The sequence below is a fragment of the Sapajus apella genome, unplaced genomic scaffold (genome assembly GCF_009761245.1).
Source record: "Sapajus apella isolate SASKATOON/1434 unplaced genomic scaffold, GSC_monkey_1.0 scaffold1, whole genome shotgun sequence".
NCBI lineage: Eukaryota > Metazoa > Chordata > Mammalia > Primates > Cebidae > Sapajus > Sapajus apella.
Window position 1 is genome coordinate 49,087,313 of NW_022436941.1, and position 20,865 is coordinate 49,108,177.

Consider the following 20,865-nt stretch of genomic DNA (forward strand, 5'->3'; position numbering starts at 1 on the left):
ATATATATATATATATATATATATATATATATATATATATGTATATCGCCAGAGATATAAGGCAGAGAGGGCAGCAGGGTGGCTGGAGTGGTAAAGGAAGCATGTGCATTAAAATGCACTCTGGATTAGGGTGGTCCACCTGAAATGATATTATTGTGGAAAGAATTGTGAGAGACTCTGTATGTGGCCAAGACAGCTGGTATTTACCTACATCTGCTCTTTCCTGACACACATTTCCTAGCCTGTCCAGCAGCTAGATAGAACCACGTGACTGGGTGCTGGCCGGTGCACTTCTAGTGATGATGACCACATATTCCACGAACGCTTTCTTTCTCTCATTCTTTCTCTGTCCACCTTGCTAGAAATGAAAGATTCTGAGGGCCTAAAGGACGGTGACACCACAGAATGAAAGGAGAAGGCATTCTGAGTCATTGCTTTGAAAAGAGGGGTATTGGACTTTGCATAAGCAAGAAATAACTTGATATTATGATAAGCCACTGAAAACTGGGTTTATTACAGCACCTAGTATCAGTTATCTTGATTAATATAATATCTCTTTGGTTTTGCTATTGTCTTTGACATTGTCACAGAAAGAGAATAAGGAATACAGAAGCAGAAAAGAATTACTTGGGGAGAGGGTATTAATGGATGGGGGAGGGAGCAGGAGCAAACAGATGGTTGGGCATGGAGGGCCTTGTGAAATAGGAAACATTTTGTAGGTGTACTGACCTAATTTTAGAACTGAGCAGGATGCCTCTAAATGTATCTTGATTTGTGTGACAGTAGAGTGACATATTTTTGACAACAACAATTAAAAGGATATGCCACCTTCTAGTATGCAAGTGTAAATGAGGCACAATAAATTAAGTTTATTAAAATATATGAAATAGGAAAAATCAGATATCAAATATCAAGTTCATATGTATATACCAAGACTTTTAATAAAATTCTGCAGTACACTCTATGTGTTTCAGAATACCACGTGGAGAAATAGGAGGGCCTTAGCTCTGAGCTTGCTGAGTTGGAGAGCGCTCTGAGGCTGTGCACTGCATGTGGAGAATGTTTGGTGTACCGTCAACTATGAAGCATGCAGGGCCTGGGAGCCCAGAGAAAGTGGCAGGAGAGGACTGGCTTTTCCCTTTGCTTTTGGTATTTAAATAAAGTGACTTAGAAGTCAATCTTCATTCAACAACAAAAAAATTTCATGATCAGATTCGGGACAATTGTCCGAAATTACAGAACATGTGAATGAACAGTAAGGTTCCAGTTTCTTTTGAAATGTAGCATAGATTTTTTTTTTTTCTGAAACATGGAAGAAATCCAAAAGTCTGAAATAATACCCCAAATGCTCATTTTCCATCAGTGATTCCTTTGTGACCATCAAGTATGTGTCATTATCTTTTAAATATGCTAACATTGTGGCACCCATTGATTAGAATAAAAGCATGCCTGTGTTCCTTCCACAAACTGTCAGTGACAGACAATTCCTTTGACTTGGGGCTTCCTTTTTCTTTTTCCCCCCGTGCCTAAATTAGAGATTTGCTTGGACTGAGAAGTTAAGTCTAATAGTTTATGAACCAGCTCCGGTGGTTCTGAGACTTGTGGTATGCTAATCGTTGTGGTCACCTAATGCCATCTATGAAGCAGACTTCACAGAGATGTCATTTCTACCAGGAAAAGGAAGCCTGTGGTCTTTAAATTTTAAAAATCTTATCTGTTATAATCATTACACTAAAGATTGACTGAAAAAAAAGAATAGATGCCTTAAACACCACTTGTGCTAAACCCAGGTCTTAAATAATTTCCAGCAAACTCTATGTATATTTTTTCTGAATTCAAATTTAACACACACTCTATGTAGAAAACTTGAAAAATACAGAAAAGCCAAAGAAGAAATTGAAAATCTCTGTAATTACACTATTAACATGTTATATACATGTATGTGTATATTCGTGTGTGAAGATTTGTGCGTGTTTAAGTTACAAATTTAATATGTAAATGTATGTTATATATTTATATAAATGTATACTATTTGTATTCATATATTTATATGTAAATATATACATACATATATAGAATTTTATTATACACATTTTTATTAGTGTTAAACTTTGGGTTGTATTATAAAAGTTAGCTCACGTTAACTGCTAGCATTCTTAAGAACTTCTAAAAATATTCTTCAGGTGACTGTGCAAGAGCTTTCTTCTGTTATTTATTTCATTCTCCAAAAGACTTGTATGATGGAGGAGCATGTATACTGTACCATATAATCTTATTTTACTACTATTACATTTTTCTTTAAAACATATGGTATTCTTTTTGAAATAAAGCTTTAGCATTATTAGAGAGACCTGTGAACTATAACTCATCAACATCCCCAAAGGAGGCTTATTAAATCAAGCATCATGTGTATTTCTTTATATGCCATAAGTATATTGTACTGCCATTGGGGTGACTGTAGCCATAGTTTAAAACGTCTCCCTGATTTGGCCATGAATTCCATAGTTTTGGCCATTGTCTATGACACTTTTACAGTCCTTGAAGCGTCAGTTATGGCTGGCGGAGAATCAGTGCTCTCTCCATTTTTCCCGAAATGATAAATGCTAAGTCATTTTAATGGTTTCCTATTTCGTTGGAAACCTTGGCACTCTCAAAATCTATTTATAAGGAATGCTCACATAAGTCACTTGTAAGTATGCGATGGCATGCTGTGCTTAATTTTTACTTTGCCTTGTAACAGGCAGAGTGTGAGCGGTTCCTCTCTGCTTCATGTTCACAGTGTAGACCTAAAACAGAAAGCAACTGTTGTTTATTCCAAGAGCCATTCGGGGCCCTGCGTTCTAGACATTTTACCACATGACACCTGAAACCAAATGGAAATGTATTATACTTCCAGGTGGTATTTGCCTACTCTGAAGGTCTAAGTATTCAGCAACCATGCTTAGGAGAAGGTGTGGATGCTAAGGGAAGTTAAAAATCACTGAAGTTAAAAGGCTTGTCATCTTTTTTTTTTTTTTTTTTTTGAGACGGAGTTTCACTCATGTTACCCAGGCTGGAGTGCAATGGCGTGATCTCGGCTCATTGCAACCTCCGCCTCCTGGGTTCAGGCAATTCTCCTGCCTCAGCCTCCTGAGTAACTGGGATTACAGGCACGCGCCACCATGCCCAGCTGATTTTTTGTATTTTTAGTAGAGACGGGGTTTCACCATGTTGACCAGGATGGTCTCAATCTCTTGACCTCCTGATCCACCCGCCTGGGCCTCCCAAAGTGCTGGGATTACAGGCTTGAGCCACCGCGCCCGGCCAAGGCTTGTCATCTTTTAGGGAGTTTTAAAATTGTGGTCACAGTTTTATTTCTCATAGTCTAAATCCTGTGAAGAATGGTTGTTCTCCAAGGAGAAGAAAACGAGTCAAATAGTTTCTTTTTCTTTCTTTCCTCCCTCCTTCCCTCCCTCCCTCCCTCTCTCCCTTCCTTCCTTTTCTCTCTTCTTTTCTCTTTCCTTCTTTCTTTCTTTTTCTTTCCTTTCATTATTTCTTTTATTAATTCTTTTGTTCTTTCATTCTTTCTTTTTTTTTCATAGAGACAGAATCTAACTCTGTCACCCAGGGTAGAGTGCAGTGGTACAATTATAGCTCACTGCAACCTTGAACTCTTGGACTCAAGCAATTCTTCTGCCTCAGCCTCTCAAGTAGCTAGGACTACAGGTGCATGCCACCATGTCTAGCTTAGTCAAATAGTTATCAAGATGAAATCAAGAAATAATTTTAAAATAATATTTTATTATATAAATATAATTTTTAATATTTAATACTTATATTAAATATTTTAAATTATTTTAAAATTATTTTTTGATTTCATCTTAATATAAATTAACCTTATTTATAATGGTAAATAAAATTTAAGGGTAGCCATTATTTTTGACTGAGCTTCTGCAAGAGGCCCCAACAGAACAAACCAAAATGGAGTCACTTGTGTTAAGTGCCACAAAAGCAAACTGAAATTTAAAAGAACAGGAAAATCTGTAAACAGGACAGTTTTTCCAAAACACAGGAGATTCACAGCAACCAATCAAAAGAAACCCAGTTGACCTGGGCCAGCATGATAAGGGAGTCCTTTCTGCTTTAACTTTTATGAGGAAGGTACTCTGAAGTAACCTGAGGTTAAACAGTTTGCTTTTTTTGTATTATGCCGTTTCCTTGCTCCTGCTCAAGCTTCCTTACAAAAATCAGTTGTCCTGCCATAGCCAATGGAGCTTCCACTGTTTTGTAGATGAGATGCTGCCCAATTTATGAATTGCTAATAAAAACCAATCAATCATTAAACTGAATTTGTTGACATTTTTCTTTCTGAACAATCAGGCATGCCCACATAGTGTGAAAAACATACTTTATTTAAAAATAATTTCAATATAAATTTTCAAAAACTCTTTCTTCTATAAAATATGAAGTGTGAGGAAGAGGAAAGGATAAATAAGGAGACAAAGAGGAAAGAGTCCAAACTTAACTATTTAACCAGCCTGCCAAGAGAAATTCTGTAGGGTTAAGAAAATGCTTTTTCTCTTTTTCAAAATTGCCTATACTTTTCAAGTTTATAGAGGTTTTGAATAACTGGAACGAAGATAAATTAAAATAAAATCTGTTCATCTTTTTGCCCATCCTTCCAATTTGTCAATTCTGTTGTATTTGCTCTATAATCTACATTGGCAAATTATAATTTTGTGCATTTTATCAAAACCTTTTTGTGCTGATTTTTAAGTGACTTTTTTTTAAATTTTCTTTTTTGAACTTTTTAAATCTTTTGCCAGGAAAAAGGATCTATTTCCCACAGGTTAGTCTTCATCTTGGTAACTAACAAGAAGCAATAACTTTTGACTCATAATCCTTTGGTTGTCTTGAGAAATCATGATGCGGTTGGATATGGGAAGGTCTTAATATGTAGTTCCTAAAAGTGTGGAATAGAGTCATTGCTCAGTTGTGAAGATGACAGTGTGTTCATCTGAACCTTGGACACAAACAGTTAAACTGATCGCATTGCTTTATCTTCAGAGTACAGTGAGTCTTATTTCCTTGGTTTACTACAATGAGAAATTACATGTTATCTAGAGCTGGTATTACGGAGCAGACTATTCAAACATACTTAGTACAGGCATAATGAATCAACCATGAAATGACAAATACACACTTCTTTGACTTCCTACTGTGGAACCAGATAAGTAGAAGAGATTACAACCATTTGGTTATGAAACACTCATGCATATGTAATTTTCAACACAAAGCCTTATGATTAACAGGTCTTGAAACAAGAATGAGATGCTAAAAGTAAATATCATCTTTTGTTGTTCATTTACTCCTTTTGTCCTCCCTAACCCCAGTAATCCTTTACAAAACTATTCTAGTTTGAAACCTGTTATATAGACTACTGCCAAAATGAAAATAACAAGTTTTTCCGAGATCTTTAGTCATTTTCAAGACTCCTTGGATAACTAGGAAGCTGAGTGAATTACAGATATAATACAACAAACTTAGCCTTGAAAACGAAAGTTGTTTGGTCACATGAAGATGATATGGCATCTTCAATAATTGCTATCCATTTGAATTTTTAAAGCCGTAACTTCTGTAACCAAATCAATTTTTAAAAATCAAGAAAAAAGATGATCTAATTTAGCTACTAGGGAAAAGATGGCTTTTTTTCAGCTCAGCAAATATTTATTTGGCATCATTTTGTTCCAAGCACTTTGTTAGTTGATTTGGATAACAAAACAAATGAGACAGAGACAAGTAAAAGTAGAAACCCTCTTAAGGAGCTTATAGTCTAGCACAGGTTGTTTAATTTGGGTTTTGCAGATATCATTAGGGATTATCTGAGGAGTTACTGTTAGGGGTTCCAGGAGAGATTGGGAACCTTTTCAAAAAATTTTTTTGAATTTCCTTTTCCATGCAGTGCCAGAACTTACAGTGATAAATAGTGATCAAGCTACCTTGTAAGCAACTTTTTAAAAATTTATTTTACTGTGTTAAGAACACCTAACATGAGACTTAACCTCTTAACAAAATTTTAAGCGTACATTATTGTTGACCATAAGTACAATGTCATACTGTTGTATGCCAAATTTCTAGAGCTTATTCTAGAGCTTATTCAACTTGCTAACTTAAACTTTATGTCCACCGATTTAACTCCTCATTTCTCCTCCCCCACCCCCTGGCAACCACTGTTACACTCTTTAATTCTGTGAATCTATTTTTCAGATAAGTGGAATAACGTAGTATTTGTCTTTCTGTAATTGGCTTATTCCACTTATCAATACAGTAAAATGGCAACCTATAGAATGGAGAAAATATTTGCGAACCCATGTATCTGATAAAGGGTTAATTTCCAAAATATTTAAGGAACTCCAACAATTCAATAGTAAAAAACACCTTATAACCCAGTTAAAAATGGACTAAGGACTAGAATAGACATTTCTTCAAAGAAGACATACAAATGGCTAACATGTATATTAAAAAATGCATGTCACTAGTCATCAGGGACATGAAAATCAAAACTACAATGAGATTTCACCTCACAACCGCCAGGATGGTTATTGTGAAAAAAGCAAAAGACAAAAAGTGTTGGTGAGGGTGTGGGGAAACCGGAACCCTTGTACACTGTTGGTGGGAATGCAAAATGGTGTGGCTGCTATGGAAAAACAGTATAGTACTTCCTCAAAAAAATTAAAGAACTACCAAATGATCCAGCAATCCCACTTCTGAGTTATTTGTCCAAAAGAAATGAAATCAGAATCTTGAAGAGATTATTAGCACTTCTATATTCATTGCAGCACTATTCACAATAGCCAAGATGTGCAAACAACCTAATGTTCATTGACAGATGAATAAAGTATATATAGACATACAGTGGAATACTACTCAGCCTTTGAAAAGGAAATTCTGCAATCTGTGATACCACAGATGAACCTTGAGGATAAAGGTGATCTTTTAAAAGGGGAAACCACCCCTTTACGATATAATACCTGTACGTTATTTGGTGGAACATTCAGGAAAGAAACCATAGTGCCTCCGATAGTTCTTGAATATCTTTCTAGTTTGTGTGAGTGTTCTTACCCACTCTTTTAGGTCTTTAATTAAATGACCACTACTTCCCTCCTGTAATGTACAAAAGTCTTCAAAATGATGAATGCACAGAGTAAGGATACATAATGTGATGCAGGATGATGGACTGTTTCACACACTTCATGAGCCAGTTTTGAGAACATCTTTTAATCATGGAAACTATTATTACTTTTTTATTGTAATTTTCCTATTTTTCTTGCTCTGAATTACCTTTTTTTTAAAATTTTATTTTATTTTATTTTATTTTTTTTAGGCAGAGTCTGTCTTTGTTGCCCAGGCAGGAGGTGCAGTGGAACAATCTCAGCTCACTGAAACCTCTGCCTCCCGGATTCAAGCAATTCTCTTTCTTTAGCCTACCAAGTAGCTGGGATTATAGGCACCTGCCACCATGCCTGGCTAGGCTGGTCTTGAACTCCTCGCCTCAAGTGATCTGCCTGCCTCAGCCTCCCAAAGTGCTGGGATTACAGGTGTGAGCCATTGTGCCCAGCCCCCAGAACTTTTCAGTCTCTCTCTCTCTCTCTCTCACACACACACACACACACACACACACCCTTACCTTTGAAATAAAGGTAATCATATCCCAAACTCAAAATAGTGATGTTGAAATGGTTTGCATTGTTTCTCTCCTTCATTAGTGTTACAAAATAAATGCTAGCAGTACAATCCTAATTTTTAAAAAAAGCCAAATTTGTGATTTGTTTACAAACTAATAAAGGTTTATCACAGGCAAAAAGTAAAGTTTGACCTTGCTAAAATTTGAATTATTGTATCTATTAGAAAGCAGTGATTACTTATGTTTTTTCACAGATCTAAAATACTAATTCATGTACTGAAAGTGCTCATAAATTTATTGAGCTATGTCGGCTTTAGAAATTTTGGCTCCAACCTTGGTTCTCATAGTTAGATCCAGTTGGTGAGTCCACTGCAGAGGCCAGCAGGGAACTGAACTGAGACGTCCACAGTACTCCCAAGGACCATGACAATAGTACTTGACAACAGTATGCCATTGTCACAGATGATAGGAAACATGGTTATTCTCCATTTGTGTTTCTTGAAACCATGTAATTTACTTTATAAAAGATGTTTGTTAGCCATAAATCAACAATGCTGAAGCATCAGTAAATGTCTGGGTTGTTTTGAATAAATTGTTAAACCCCTTCATCTCCAGTGTAGTCAATTCCTGATTAAAGTAGTCGCCTAATTTGTCAAGGTGGCTTGAATAGTTATAGATTACCATGAAAACAATGTTTTTTTTTCCTTAGGAATATTATACATGTATTCACTGTGTGTGCTAGCTAGTATGCACTATAGTTTAATAAAGCACCTGGGGGTTTCTAAATGTTTATAAAGGTGAGTTTGCTTTTCTATTGCAGAGTTGACATTTTTATGGAATAAAAGTATGGGTAGGTGAGAATAATTGAGTAAGAATAAAATCAGAATGTACCAACTACATTTTATCAATATCACTCATCTGAGTTGTATTTTATTTCATTGGTCAGTCAAAAAGACTAGAAGTGGCTGGATGTGGTGGCTCACGCCTATAATCCCACCACTTTGGGAGGCCAAGGCGGGAAGATTTTCTGAGGTCAGGAGTTTGAGACCAGGCTGGACAACATGGTAAAACCCTGTCTCTATTGAAAACACAAAAAAATTAATTGGGCCATGGTGGCATGTACCTGTAATCCGAGCTACGTGGGAGGCTGAGGCAGGAGAATCCCTTAAACCTAAGAGGCAGACATTGCAGTAAGCCCAGATCATGTCACTGCACCCCAGCCTGGGCAGCAGAGTGAGACTCTATCTCAGAAAAAAAACAAACAAAAGACTAGAAGAGATGCAAGATAATGAAAGAGTTTCCTAGCCTCAGTCATTTGGTCCATTCTTTAAACACTACTACTAGAAAATGTGGTCCTTTGACTTGGCTCCGGCTAGAGAAGCATTGGAAGTGTGGGTCTATAACAATAACAATTAAAAGGCCACATGGAACATAGGAATGGCCTTGGTGCTTTCTTTGTTTCTCCCAAAGTCAGGGTGTAAGGGAGATCCACTCTGGCATCCACACACTTTGAGGTCAATATCACTTACTTATCTGATTGAGACTTAACCTCAAACAAATCTACCCAGAGGCCTTAGGATCTTAAGTGTTGGTAAACACAAGGTAGAATTGATTGGGAGTTTAGTTCCTAAATGGGATTTTTTTCTTCATACATCCATTATGTTCAAACTTTCCTGATCAGACTTGGGATGCATGGAAAATGTTGATTAAACCTTAAAGTACCTCAAGAGATTGAAAATCAATGCAAAACTCAAGTTCCAGAATGAAATTCTGTGTTTTGTTTACTAAGATTTTCATTCAACTGGTATTTCCTGTGTTGTTAGTAGAAATTCCACTAGTTCTATCACCATCATGTAACCCATGTGCATACCTCTCTGCACTTGTATCCAAATTATAAAAAATCTTTTTGAACGTTCTAAAATACTAAAAATGTAAAACAAAAACAAATGCAAAAAAGTAATCACAAAAATGCAGAGAAGTGAAGACATTGCCAAGGAAATGTTAGGTATCTTACAGGGGAAAGAAAGTGTGATGGAGATGGGGTATACAGTTTCTGTTTGGAGTGATGAAAACATTTTGGAAATAGATAAAAGTGATGCTTTACATTGCATCACATCTTGAATGTAATTAAACCACTGAATTATACCCTTAAAATGGTTAAAATAATATATTTTATATGTATTTTACTACAATTTTAAAAACTCCAATAATGTAATACACCAAATACCATTGAAGTATACACTTTAAATAGGTTTTATGGAATGTGAATGATATCTCAGAAGAGTGTTAATGAAATGTCATGGAGAAAAAGAGGAGCATGCCTACTGAAAGAGAAAGACCACAGGTGAAGCGTTAGAGTCCTATCCTTTCAGCATTGAATCTTACTTGTTTTTAGCACTGTGGCTTGTAAAACCTTGGGTTTTCCTTCTAATACTTAAAAGAATCAAGCTGAATACTGGCAGGTAGCCCTTGTGATTTTTTTACCAAGACGGCAATTTGGATAGTAAAATAAATCCAGCAACCTAAAGTAAGAAAGGTGTCCCTGATTGGTCATTTTTTGGGTCAGGTTTTCTCAAAATTTGGCAACATGTAGCAAAGAAAATAGCTATCAACAATAGCCTTTGTTAGATAATTAGATGTCTAATGTATATTTTTTTTGTAGAGATAGTTTTGCCATGTCACCCAGGCTAGTTTCAAACTCTTGAACTCAAGAGATCCTCCCGCCTTGGCCTCCCAAAGTGCTGGGATTACAGAGATGAGCCACTGCTCCTGACCCTTTGTTTTCTACTTAAAGTGACAGTCTACTTTTCAAAACTCAATATAAGATGAGGGAAAAGAAGATATTTTATAATTTATCAAGATGAATAATGCCACTTCAGGCTTTATAACGAATAAAGCCACCCTTAATAGAGACGATAAAGCACTTGGATCTTTTAATTATGTCCCTAAGGAAAATTATTAATAGAACAAAATTATCTCTTAATCTTTAACTTTTCTTGAGATGATACTGATTTTCTCAAAAATACTCAAGAATTCCAAAATAAAAGGTCAAAATGCCTTCCTTAGGACAAACTTGTTCTGTTCCTGGTAATTCTTCTGGAACTACGGTCAACAAAATCATCATGAACACAACAGTGTTTGTTCTGGGATAGACTTTCTGATGCCTCATTCCAAAGCAAAGAAGGACTGAAAAATCCAAACCGAGAAATGTTTCTCCAAAACAAACTCTCTATTGTTTGAACGATCTTCTTCTTAGCTGCATGAATGTGCTTGATGGAGTTATTTTTAACTGGGGACAGAATATTCATTCTGGGAAGTGTTCAGATCCCTGATTTTGTAACGAGCAGAAATACATACTGTTGAAAGACTAGGCCAATTTCAGTACTCCCATCAACATTTAGTTGTGGGATCATCAACAGACAGTTCATTCTACAGTTTTCAGGAATTAAAGTCTTCTAGTTGCAGCACAGTCTTGAATCTGGAAAACCTGGATTCATGCAAGACGGCACGGGGTGCTTGTCATCATCTACACAGGGAGTTAGCTTTTTTTGCCCATGCACAATGTTTCTTTATAAGTAATGAAGCTGGATGATACCAAATAGATTCTATTGCTTTATTGACTATTACTTTCATTACACAATGTTAGCCATATAGGATGATTAAAAAAACAGCTAATATTTTTGGAATATGAACATTCTATTAACTGATACAAACCGATCCCATCTTTCTTATAGTAGTGAATTTTCAGGTCGCACACAATCAGTAATTTATATTCCAAACACAACAATCACTTTGTGTTAATCATCCAGTATAGTTCACAGGTTCCTATTCCACGAGTGCATGTACTTAAAGAATTTTAGCACAAAAGCTGATACAAATATGAACATGTGCTCAGTCAAATGCTTAATGAGGTGCTAGAGGTGAGTGTCGGCGATAGGTATCCTCCTGAGTTCCACGATCTGGGAGTCAGTCAAGGTGCCCCCCTCCTGGCTGCCTTGACCAGATTCATTATCACTGATACTGAGACCAGCACCTGCCACAGAAATAGAATGAACACAAAAATCCAAACCATTAGTGCAGTGAATTCTTAAGAATCAATTTACATTAGGTCCAAACCTGTTTATTTCTATTATATGAGTAAAAAATGAGCACTACCTTTAGAAGATATTATTAATACCTAAAGATTATGAAACTACCTTTTACATTTCTTTTGGTAGTTTTTTAAAATCTACAGATTAATTTCTAAAGACACACATTTGGGTTCTCAATCTTTATTGTTTCTTTGTTTCCACACAGTGGACAGGTGTAACCTACTACCAAGAATATAATTCCTCAACTGAGGGCTCAGCAAAATAGAAGATGAGTCAGGTTATTAGACTTTTTCAGCAGGGGTGTAGGATTTGCTGTTATAAAACATACAGGCCCCGATTTCACATGCACTGAGTTGGGTAGGTCCATCAGTTGAGACTGAGCCTTGGGCAGTGATCTGAGAAGAAAGACAGGCATGTGAGAACACCTGGAGTCACATCAGTGCCCTGAAGACATTGGCTCTGAATGATTGAGATCAGATCCTAAGATAAAAATAATTACGTAACACAGTGCCAAAATAGATCCACACAGGAATTCCACCACAGTGGCTGTTAACTACAGACAGTGCCCAGAATCTGTTTTGAGGAAGCTCCATTATTTGCTATTTTTTTTTAACAACTCAGATAATTGAGAAAACTTAAAACTATGCTAGAGTAACACTTTGTTCTTTTCTTTTTCTTTCATATTTCTAGAGAACAATGTTCTTTTGTAGTAATGTTCAGAGGGACACATAAATCTCTCATTTTCTCTCTCTCTCTACACACACACACACACACACACACACACACACACACACACACAAAATGGGAATGTGGTCATAGGGCGTGCTGGATGAATCACCAGAGGTTACCAGGGCCAGACCCACTAGACTCTGCAAACAAGGAGGAAAGTGAAAAACCGGTTGCTCAGGCAGCTGGGATTTCCCTTTCTGTCTGAGACGAAGAAAAGGCAATTCTGCAGAGTTGACAGTTACGGGAAAATGGTGAATTAGCTTCAACTTAGCCTATTTGGAGATGGAAGCCAGAGCCTACTAGTGACCTTCTAGCCAAGCCCTCCCTCTTCTGGGTCTCTGACCTTCGCATTCTCCTGTTAAAGGCTGCTGTTGAAACTCCACTTCCTCCCTTCGCTTCTGTGACGTCGTACTTGCCCATCTCATCCTCTGATCTGCTGGCTCTTCCTAGACCTCTTCTGCTTTCTCATTCGTCTCTTCCTGCTGCCTCATTTCTGGAGTCCTTGTCTTCTGCCCTGCCTCAGGGCCTGCAGGATCTTCTTGCCTGCACTTTCTCCTAATGTCTCACTAGGGTTTCCAAGCTCAGGACACAGAGTAGCAGGTCACCTCCTTTTTATACCATGTTCTTACGCTGGCACCTCTGCCTGGGGTGCTCTTTTCGCTTCCCACCTCCTTCATCTGGCTGCCTCCACTCTTTCTACCAATATAAATTTGGCTATCCCTGGAAACATGGTGATTCTTGTTTAAAATTTCTGACTCTTGCACTGGATTATGTCCTTCCTATCTTTCTATCTTCCTAGCTCATAGGACAGTGCTCAGTACACTGCAGGTATTCAGTAAAAGTCTGCTGAATGTAGTAATAAACTGTGCTCTGCATCCTAAGTCATGAACCTGCCTGTTCCATCTTGTTGCCTGTTTCTCTAGTCCATTCTGCATGCCACTGCCCTCTCCTTCTCAAGAATATGCATTAGTTCCTATTGCCAATTGCAGTGAATTGGGAACCCTCTGCTTTGGCTTTCAAATCAGTCCTTAATCTGTCTCTAGCCTATCAAACAGATGTATCCCCACCATTGCCTTTTGGAGAGCTTTCTCTGAAACTGATCAGGTCTCCTGATGTCCTGAATGTACCATGTTAATTCCAGCCTAAGTGTTTTCCTACCTGTCCATCAATGTCCATTTCTATCTCTGTACCTTTTTACAGATACTTATTTTTCCATCTCCCCAAAATAGGGAGCTGGAGGACATAAAATATGAAAAGTCCTCATCCCTGACAAAATTATTAATCATGTCCCCTTTATTCTCTCACACTGTGCAGGTTTCGATGATAAATTTAATAATACTTCAATATATAATGTATACATAAGCCATAAAGCAAAATGCTTAACAAACACCCATAAACTCTTTCTTCAGGAACCAGAATATTGACAATGACAATGTATTTTTAAAAATTTAGTAAGTTGCGGCCTGGTGCAGTGGTTAATGCCTGTAATCCCAGCACTTTGGAAGGCTGTGGTGGGTGGATCACCTGAGGTCAGGAGTTCGAGACTGGCCTGGCCAACATGGTGAAACACTGTCTCTAATAAAAATACAAAAATTAGCCAGGGGTGGTGGTGGGTGCCTGTAATCCCAGCTACTTGGGAGGCTGAGGCAGGAGAATCGCTTGAGCTTGGGAGGCAGAGGTTGCAGTAAGCTGAAACTGGGCGACAGATCGAGACTCCATATCAAAAAAAAATGTATTAAGTTGCTAAAATATAACAATTATAAGACATTTCACATTTAAAAAAATCAGATTTCTGGTTTCTCTTGAACAAAACAAAAGATCAGGCTACACTCGGCCTGCATTACAAAAACAAAAAACAAAAAACCATAGACCAGGCAGTCCCCTTCAGTTTGTTTCTGTTTTCGCCAAGACCCCTTCAATCATTTATGAAACACCATAAATAATGGTTGGCCCCGAAGCATAAATGCTTGGCCTCCAAATGTAACATCTGCGTCTACCTCCAGGCCTTCGAAGGACAAGGCCCATGCTTCCCTTCAGGGAACAGGAGAACCATGTTATCTGGAAGGACCTCAGTGAATTGGTAAGATAGCAGCCATTCTACAAGGCGGTGACTGAGGCCCTGGGGCCTATAGCAAGGAGGAGCTAAATATGGAAGCCCTAGCGAGGAACAGAGAGAACCCCATGATTAGCCTCAGGGAGGAGTGAGGCCAAATGATTTATCTAGTACCAACTCCCAGTGATTTCAGTGTCTGCCTACTCTAGATTCCACTAGGAATGCTATCATAAAGCATGTGATGGCAACCTGGACAAGGCACACTAGAAAGATGAGCTCTGCATTACTGAGAGCATGCTAAGCTTATTTAGCAACTCAAGATATGTAAGCATGTTCTAGATTCCTCTTGAGTCACCACATCTACCTGACCCACCTCATCATCCTCCTTCCCAATTTCTTCCCAGTTCAAAAAAAAGCACAAATACCCAAATACTCATCCCTCACTGAGACTCAGAAAGGGCATATATTACACACAAGTAACATGCCGAGACCTGGGAGCACAAACCAGGTCTCCCATCTCTGCAATTCATTAAGTGAACTGCATTAAATGAATAGGCAGGTAGTTTGCAGTAAGTGTCCTGATTTTCTGAAAGGTGTTTTCGTGCGTAGATTTCAAACCAAAAGTTTAAGAAAAATCCAGCGACTGTGATAACAAGAACGCTTTTCTTTGGTGAACAGAACAGGCAATCATAAAGGAACTAAAAGTAATAATTTACACTCATCATGAGCTTCACCTTTTCTTAACATTTTAACACGCTTTGGTTAGGATAGGGTGATTATCTGTCCTTTTTTACAGATGCAGGGACTGACTGAGGATCAGAGGTGCTAGCTGAGTGGCCCGAATCAATGTGACAATGATCCGAAGACCATAACCTTTCCATCTTTTTCTGAGGAAAAAAATTCCATATCTTTCAAAATCCCACTTTTTCACTTTGATTCTCACCTAACTTTGTTTAGTACACTAGGCTGCAGAAGTTCTTGAAGTTAAATAAGTGATTGTGGTTTGATGTGCTATCTTGTAAAGAGAAATTTAATGATGAGTTGGGGAAGTCTGAGTATTTTGGGCCTTGATTCTGAATGCTTTCATTTGTGTTCAAGGACTTGTCATCTATTTTCTTCTCACTGAAAAGTAAATCATTTCTAGGTATCCAATAGGGAAATGTTTACCATGACGTTTGTGTCATTGGCCTGGGATAACACCAGGAAGCTAGGGGACTGGGGATGGTGGGGAATCAGGTTAGTCACTCTGGGAGAAGCCCCTGCTGAAGAAGTCTCCTTTCTAAGCCCAATATGCTCCAAGTTTGACATTTTGAGGAATCTTGTCAACTTGGGATCAACATAGAAATGCCAGTACTCAAGGCACACCTTGTTAAGAATGTATATAGAGACATCCCTTTCCATCCTACCCTCACCCTGAGCCTGGGTTCTAGTTTGCTCTGAACCTTCTTCTCTTCCCTAAAATGAAGGCTGTCCCAGGGTGACTGTTCCATTCTCCTAAAGTCCTGGCTGGGGACACTGTTGATATATTAGACAGCTCTATTTTTAAAAAAAGATAATAATAATCAGGATACCACTAGTCTAGAACTCGGTGTCTCATTTGCCTGTGGAAAGGCTGATGCACTTCAAGAACAACTAATTGAAGGACATTATGCCATCATTTTTTAGATTGAAATGTGGATTTCTCATAGAAAGTCAAATATTTTATCTTAGAAATTAAAAATATCAATAGTATTTTCTTTTTCTAAATTTTTAAAAATTTAATATGGTTAAAATTAGATTGAAAAAGAAGTCCATGACTGGTTTATGGGCCAGGTCTTCTATTTTACATCAAACTATTTTAATTTACTTGCCTTTAATGTAAGTTTGAAGTATGCAACAAAGTGAGTGCTAACACGGTGCCTTCAAAAACATTGTCTTGCTCACATCAGAATTCAACTGTAGCTGTTAAACATGAATTTGGAGCCTGCTGACACATTTGTAAATGCTTGTAAAGAAGTGATGATGTTTTCTAATCTGGAAACTGACTCCTTAGCCTTCCCTCTTAGAGATATAGTCTTTCTCATGGTTAATCTTAACATAATTAAAAAGAGAATGTCTTAGCTAAAGAGTATTAGGTCTCCTGCTTGCCCCTTAGAGCAATGGCATTCTGACATTGAATTTCTCTATTGCACTCAGTAAAGACATTCTACCTACTGAAAATACAAGCATTTTAGTATGTGCTTGAATTTTTGAACATTATTCCTAATTGATGAAGAATGCTAAGGGAGATTAAAAGGACGCAGGAAATGTTATCAGTGGCTATTGAAAGGCCTACTTAGTCACTCTTCCTGAAGCCCATGTATCCATCCATCCATCCTTCCATCCAGTATGGAGCATGAACTGAGATACTCAGCACTGTTACATATCCAGGGATACTGAGATGAATCCTGAATCCTGATTTTTCAGAACATAAGCTCTGGCCCAGGACTAGGCCAGATTCTTATTTCTACATATATATCTGGCCACCCTTCCCGCTTCTATGTGGAATTTGCATTGGACTATGCTTCCTATTCTTGTGACCCACCTGCTCATTTGTGACTTATTAACCTCTATCTTGATTACACACTCTCCAACACATATTTTAGCTCATAATGTCCTATTAGGGGAAGGGAAGTGCATAGAACAGACCCGATTAACAGGTGGTACAATTTAAGAAGGACAGACAAATCACTTTTCATCTGATCCTACCACAGTGTCTGAAGTTCCACAATTAAAAATGAACTTTTTTGACCTTGTAGGCTTTGGTTTTTAAGGGTTTTCTATTCGGATGTTAAAACCACAGAAAAAGCTTTTATCTTCTACCTGTTTATAGTATACTTCATTATGAATGATGCTATAGCTAAGAAAGGAGGAGGTGAAACAGAATGGACATTGAATGTCAAAGGCCATTTTTGCCTTAGATTTCCAATGTTCTCTAAGGTTGTCTGCAGATGTAAGGAGAGACTGGAGGCCTGCCAGAAAGCCCAGGACATGGGCAGAAATTGGTGGCTCAGTGTCACATTATCTTAAGTAGAAAATTATCAGATACATGGTGGAAACTATTATTTGAGAATAAGAAAATCTTTGCAATGTAGGCTTTTTGAAGTAGAAGCAAAAATAGGAGTTTGCTAGCCCACTTATTATAGATGAAAAGATGTGGTTAACGATTTGGCTAAAGTCAGTGGTCTATGTGGGAGCTGGCTTCCCCTCATAATCTAATGCTGTACATGGCTCCAGGTCAGCGCCTCTGCAGGATGTAAAGCACCTGAAGCAGAAGCCTTCAAGCTGGGATTCCTTTAACTTGTGGTACATGATGCCTTTTCAAGGAGTACAAAGTAGCGTGGAAGGAACAGCTTTAAGGGAATACATTCCCAGATCTTAAATTTCTATCTCTATTATTCTGATGAGTCTTTTTCATTTTTGACAGTCATTTATCAAAACAGATGTTTTCATTACTCATGTTGGCTTGTTGAACTGTACAGTAGGAATAATTATAACAGTATAAAAGAAATTTTGAACACTTTACCGTCTTATGGACACAGAAAAAAATTAAGTTCTAATTTAAAAATATGTTGTTGGAGAGAAATATGAGTAAAATGAATTTCAAGTATAAAATACAGTAGGATAAAATTCTGTGGAGAAAGTAGAATGGAAATATAAGTTTGAAGAGAAGAGAAAGTGATGTCAAATTTCCAATGATTAAAAAAAATCCTGTTCACAGATTTTAAAAATGAATAACTAGGTATTACATTACTAAGGTAATTAGCGAAAAACCTTTGGGTTAGTTTAAAACAATAATGTAAAATTTTTTTTTTTCAAACACCAAACAGTATGATACAGTGGAAATTACATTATTTGATACTATTTAAACTCATTTTGAAAAACTTCAGATGTTTATTTAAACATATGCAAAAAGCTACATGGCTTTTAAAAGTTGTTGAGGGGTTCAAATGAAAGAGACGTGGAAGATCCACTGTTTCCAGTACTTGACTTGGAGTGGTCCATAGTGAAGGTGGACCTGAGATAGATCAAGGTTTGCAAACTCAGATGTCCTAGCAGCCAAGGAGGCCTGCAGAAGCCAGCGACATGGGCCTAGCAGGCACTAGACAACAGAAGAGCTCATGTCCAAAGAGGCTGCTATTACTCAGTTCCAAGCAAGCAGTGCTGTGCTTGACTTCAAAGACTCTGTTGCTAGATTTTTCTAGAAATTACAGATTTTTAGAAGCTATCTCTAATTTTTCATATTGGCTTAAAAAATGTTAAGATGTTACAGGCATAAAACAAAGCACTTTGTTGGGCTGAATCTGGCCTTACAGGTCAATTATAACTGCTGTAGATGGAATGGCATGTAGACAGATCCTTTACTTGACCAGATTCTATGAGGGAAAGTGTTCAGTAGGTGGTACTTGATTACTACCGTACTTTTTCTAAAAATATAGGGAACCAAGTGTTAGAGATGGTTATTTTGGTCTTTTAAAGTATTTATTTCCTAGCGAGTTCAGGGAACTCTAAAGGAATGCTAAACCAAATCTATAAGTAAGCAAGACATTCCTTACATTCTAGAACCGAATGTACTTCATAGTTGTCATATAAATATAATATCGAATGTAATATAGATCTAATTTAATTATGTTCCAAGAATTCACTTTATGTTTCCGGTGTCATAACTTCAACAACTGATGACACTGTAGCAGTGAGGACGTAATCTGCCCTGAGAATTACTTGTAGTCTGAAAGCCCCTTTTGAGCCCCAACGCTAAGGAACGTTTTATGCGGCCAATCATTTCTTCCTTGCTGAAACTCCTTCCTCTTTGGTTTTCTTTCTATCTTGCTACAGTTTCTTTGTGAGACTGTTGTCTAATTCGATTTTTAAATGATGGTATTATCTATAAAATTCTTGTTTTCCTTCCTTCTCCTCTGACTTCCTTATCTCTTTTCCTTTCTTCTCTTCTCTCTCCTTCCATTCTCCCAGATCAAACTTTTTTCATCTGTATAGCTTCAAATATAGTCTCTGTGCCGATGCATTTCAAATCATTCCCTTCCACCCTGGTCCCTCGCCTAAGATCCAAGCCTGAATATTTAGGAGCCACCAGGGCTAATGTTCAAATCTGAACTCATCAGTTTCCTCCTGCAAACAAATAAACAAACAAATGCTCTATCTACTTTTCCTTCAGTCAGCCATCATGGTGAGAAGCATGAACTCTGGCAGATTGTCCCTGAGTTTTTCCTCAGCATTCCTCTTGTTGGCAAGCTCATCTTCTCATTTTTATTTCCACTCTCCAGATTTGAGGCCTTAACCTCATTCTTTTGGAACACTGTAATAACCTCCCAGCCTTTCTGATGTTGCTTCTAAATTTATTTCTTCATGCTTTCATAGGAGTTATTTTGCCTCAAAAACCAATAGGAACATGTCATTCCTTTCCTCCAAAACCTACATGGCTCACCATGCTCTATAAAAATCTCACTCTTTACCCACGGCACCCGAATAGAATTTTAATATTATGCAAAATGTCAGTGACTGTTCTGCTCCCCCAAAATGAATGTATTGCTAGTGTTCTGGAAAGACCAGGTTAAATTAAGCAAGTGGGTTTCCTTGGTCTAGAACATTTTAGAGCTGCTAAAATGCTCATGTGAGTTGTGAATCTCTGCAATTTCCCAAATATACTGGGTCAGGGATCCTCCCATTGAGGAATGACTATGAATAGCTAAAGGAGGGTGTTTGCTGAAACCCAGCTGGGGAACTAAAGTAGATTCCTGATGGTGCCAGCAAGCTACCCATCAGGCCTGCCTTCTGCTGCCTGGCTTCTCTCGCCCTCTGCCCTGTCACACTGCACCACTGGTTCTCTTAAAATAGGCCACACTCCGGTAAGCCTCTGGCTCCTGCTCATTCTATCCCCTCAGTCCCTAATGCCTTTTCCTCCATTCTTTACTTGTTTAAAACCTATACATTCTTCAAGAATTAATAGAGAATTTTTTGTTACTTCTTCATCTCCTGAGTAATTTATAATTTTACCCATGACTTTGTTCTTTCTTATGTCATGTTTGTGTGAATGTCTATTTTTCCTAGCAAACTCTTAAGGTTCATTGTTTAAATTCATCCATTCATTCAGGATTCAACAATATCTAGCAAAGGTTATTCGAAGCACTATTTTGAATACAGGGTTGAGTTCTTATTCCTTTCGATAGTGATATGATTTGGCTGTGTCCCCACCCAAAATCTCATCTTGAATTATAAGATTCAATTGTAAATGTACAATTCAATTGTAATTGTAATTGTATCCCCACATTCTCCATGTGTGGAGGGCAGGACCA

At 37.6% G+C, this 20,865-nt stretch overlaps 1 protein-coding gene across 3 annotated transcripts in view; it reads right to left on the minus strand.

Moving 5' to 3' along the window:
• Nucleotides 1–11,262: 11,262 nt before the first annotated feature.
• Nucleotides 11,263–20,865, minus strand: part of ADGRV1 (adhesion G protein-coupled receptor V1) — a 565,868-nt gene continuing 556,265 nt past the window's right edge. For all 3 annotated transcript variants that reach the window (XM_032276299.1, XM_032276290.1, XM_032276319.1), the window contains one exon: nucleotides 11,263–11,696. In XM_032276299.1, the coding sequence (XP_032132190.1) occupies nucleotides 11,578–11,696 (119 nt within the window). In that variant the 3' untranslated portion in view covers nucleotides 11,263–11,577. The remainder of the gene's footprint in view (nucleotides 11,697–20,865) is intronic.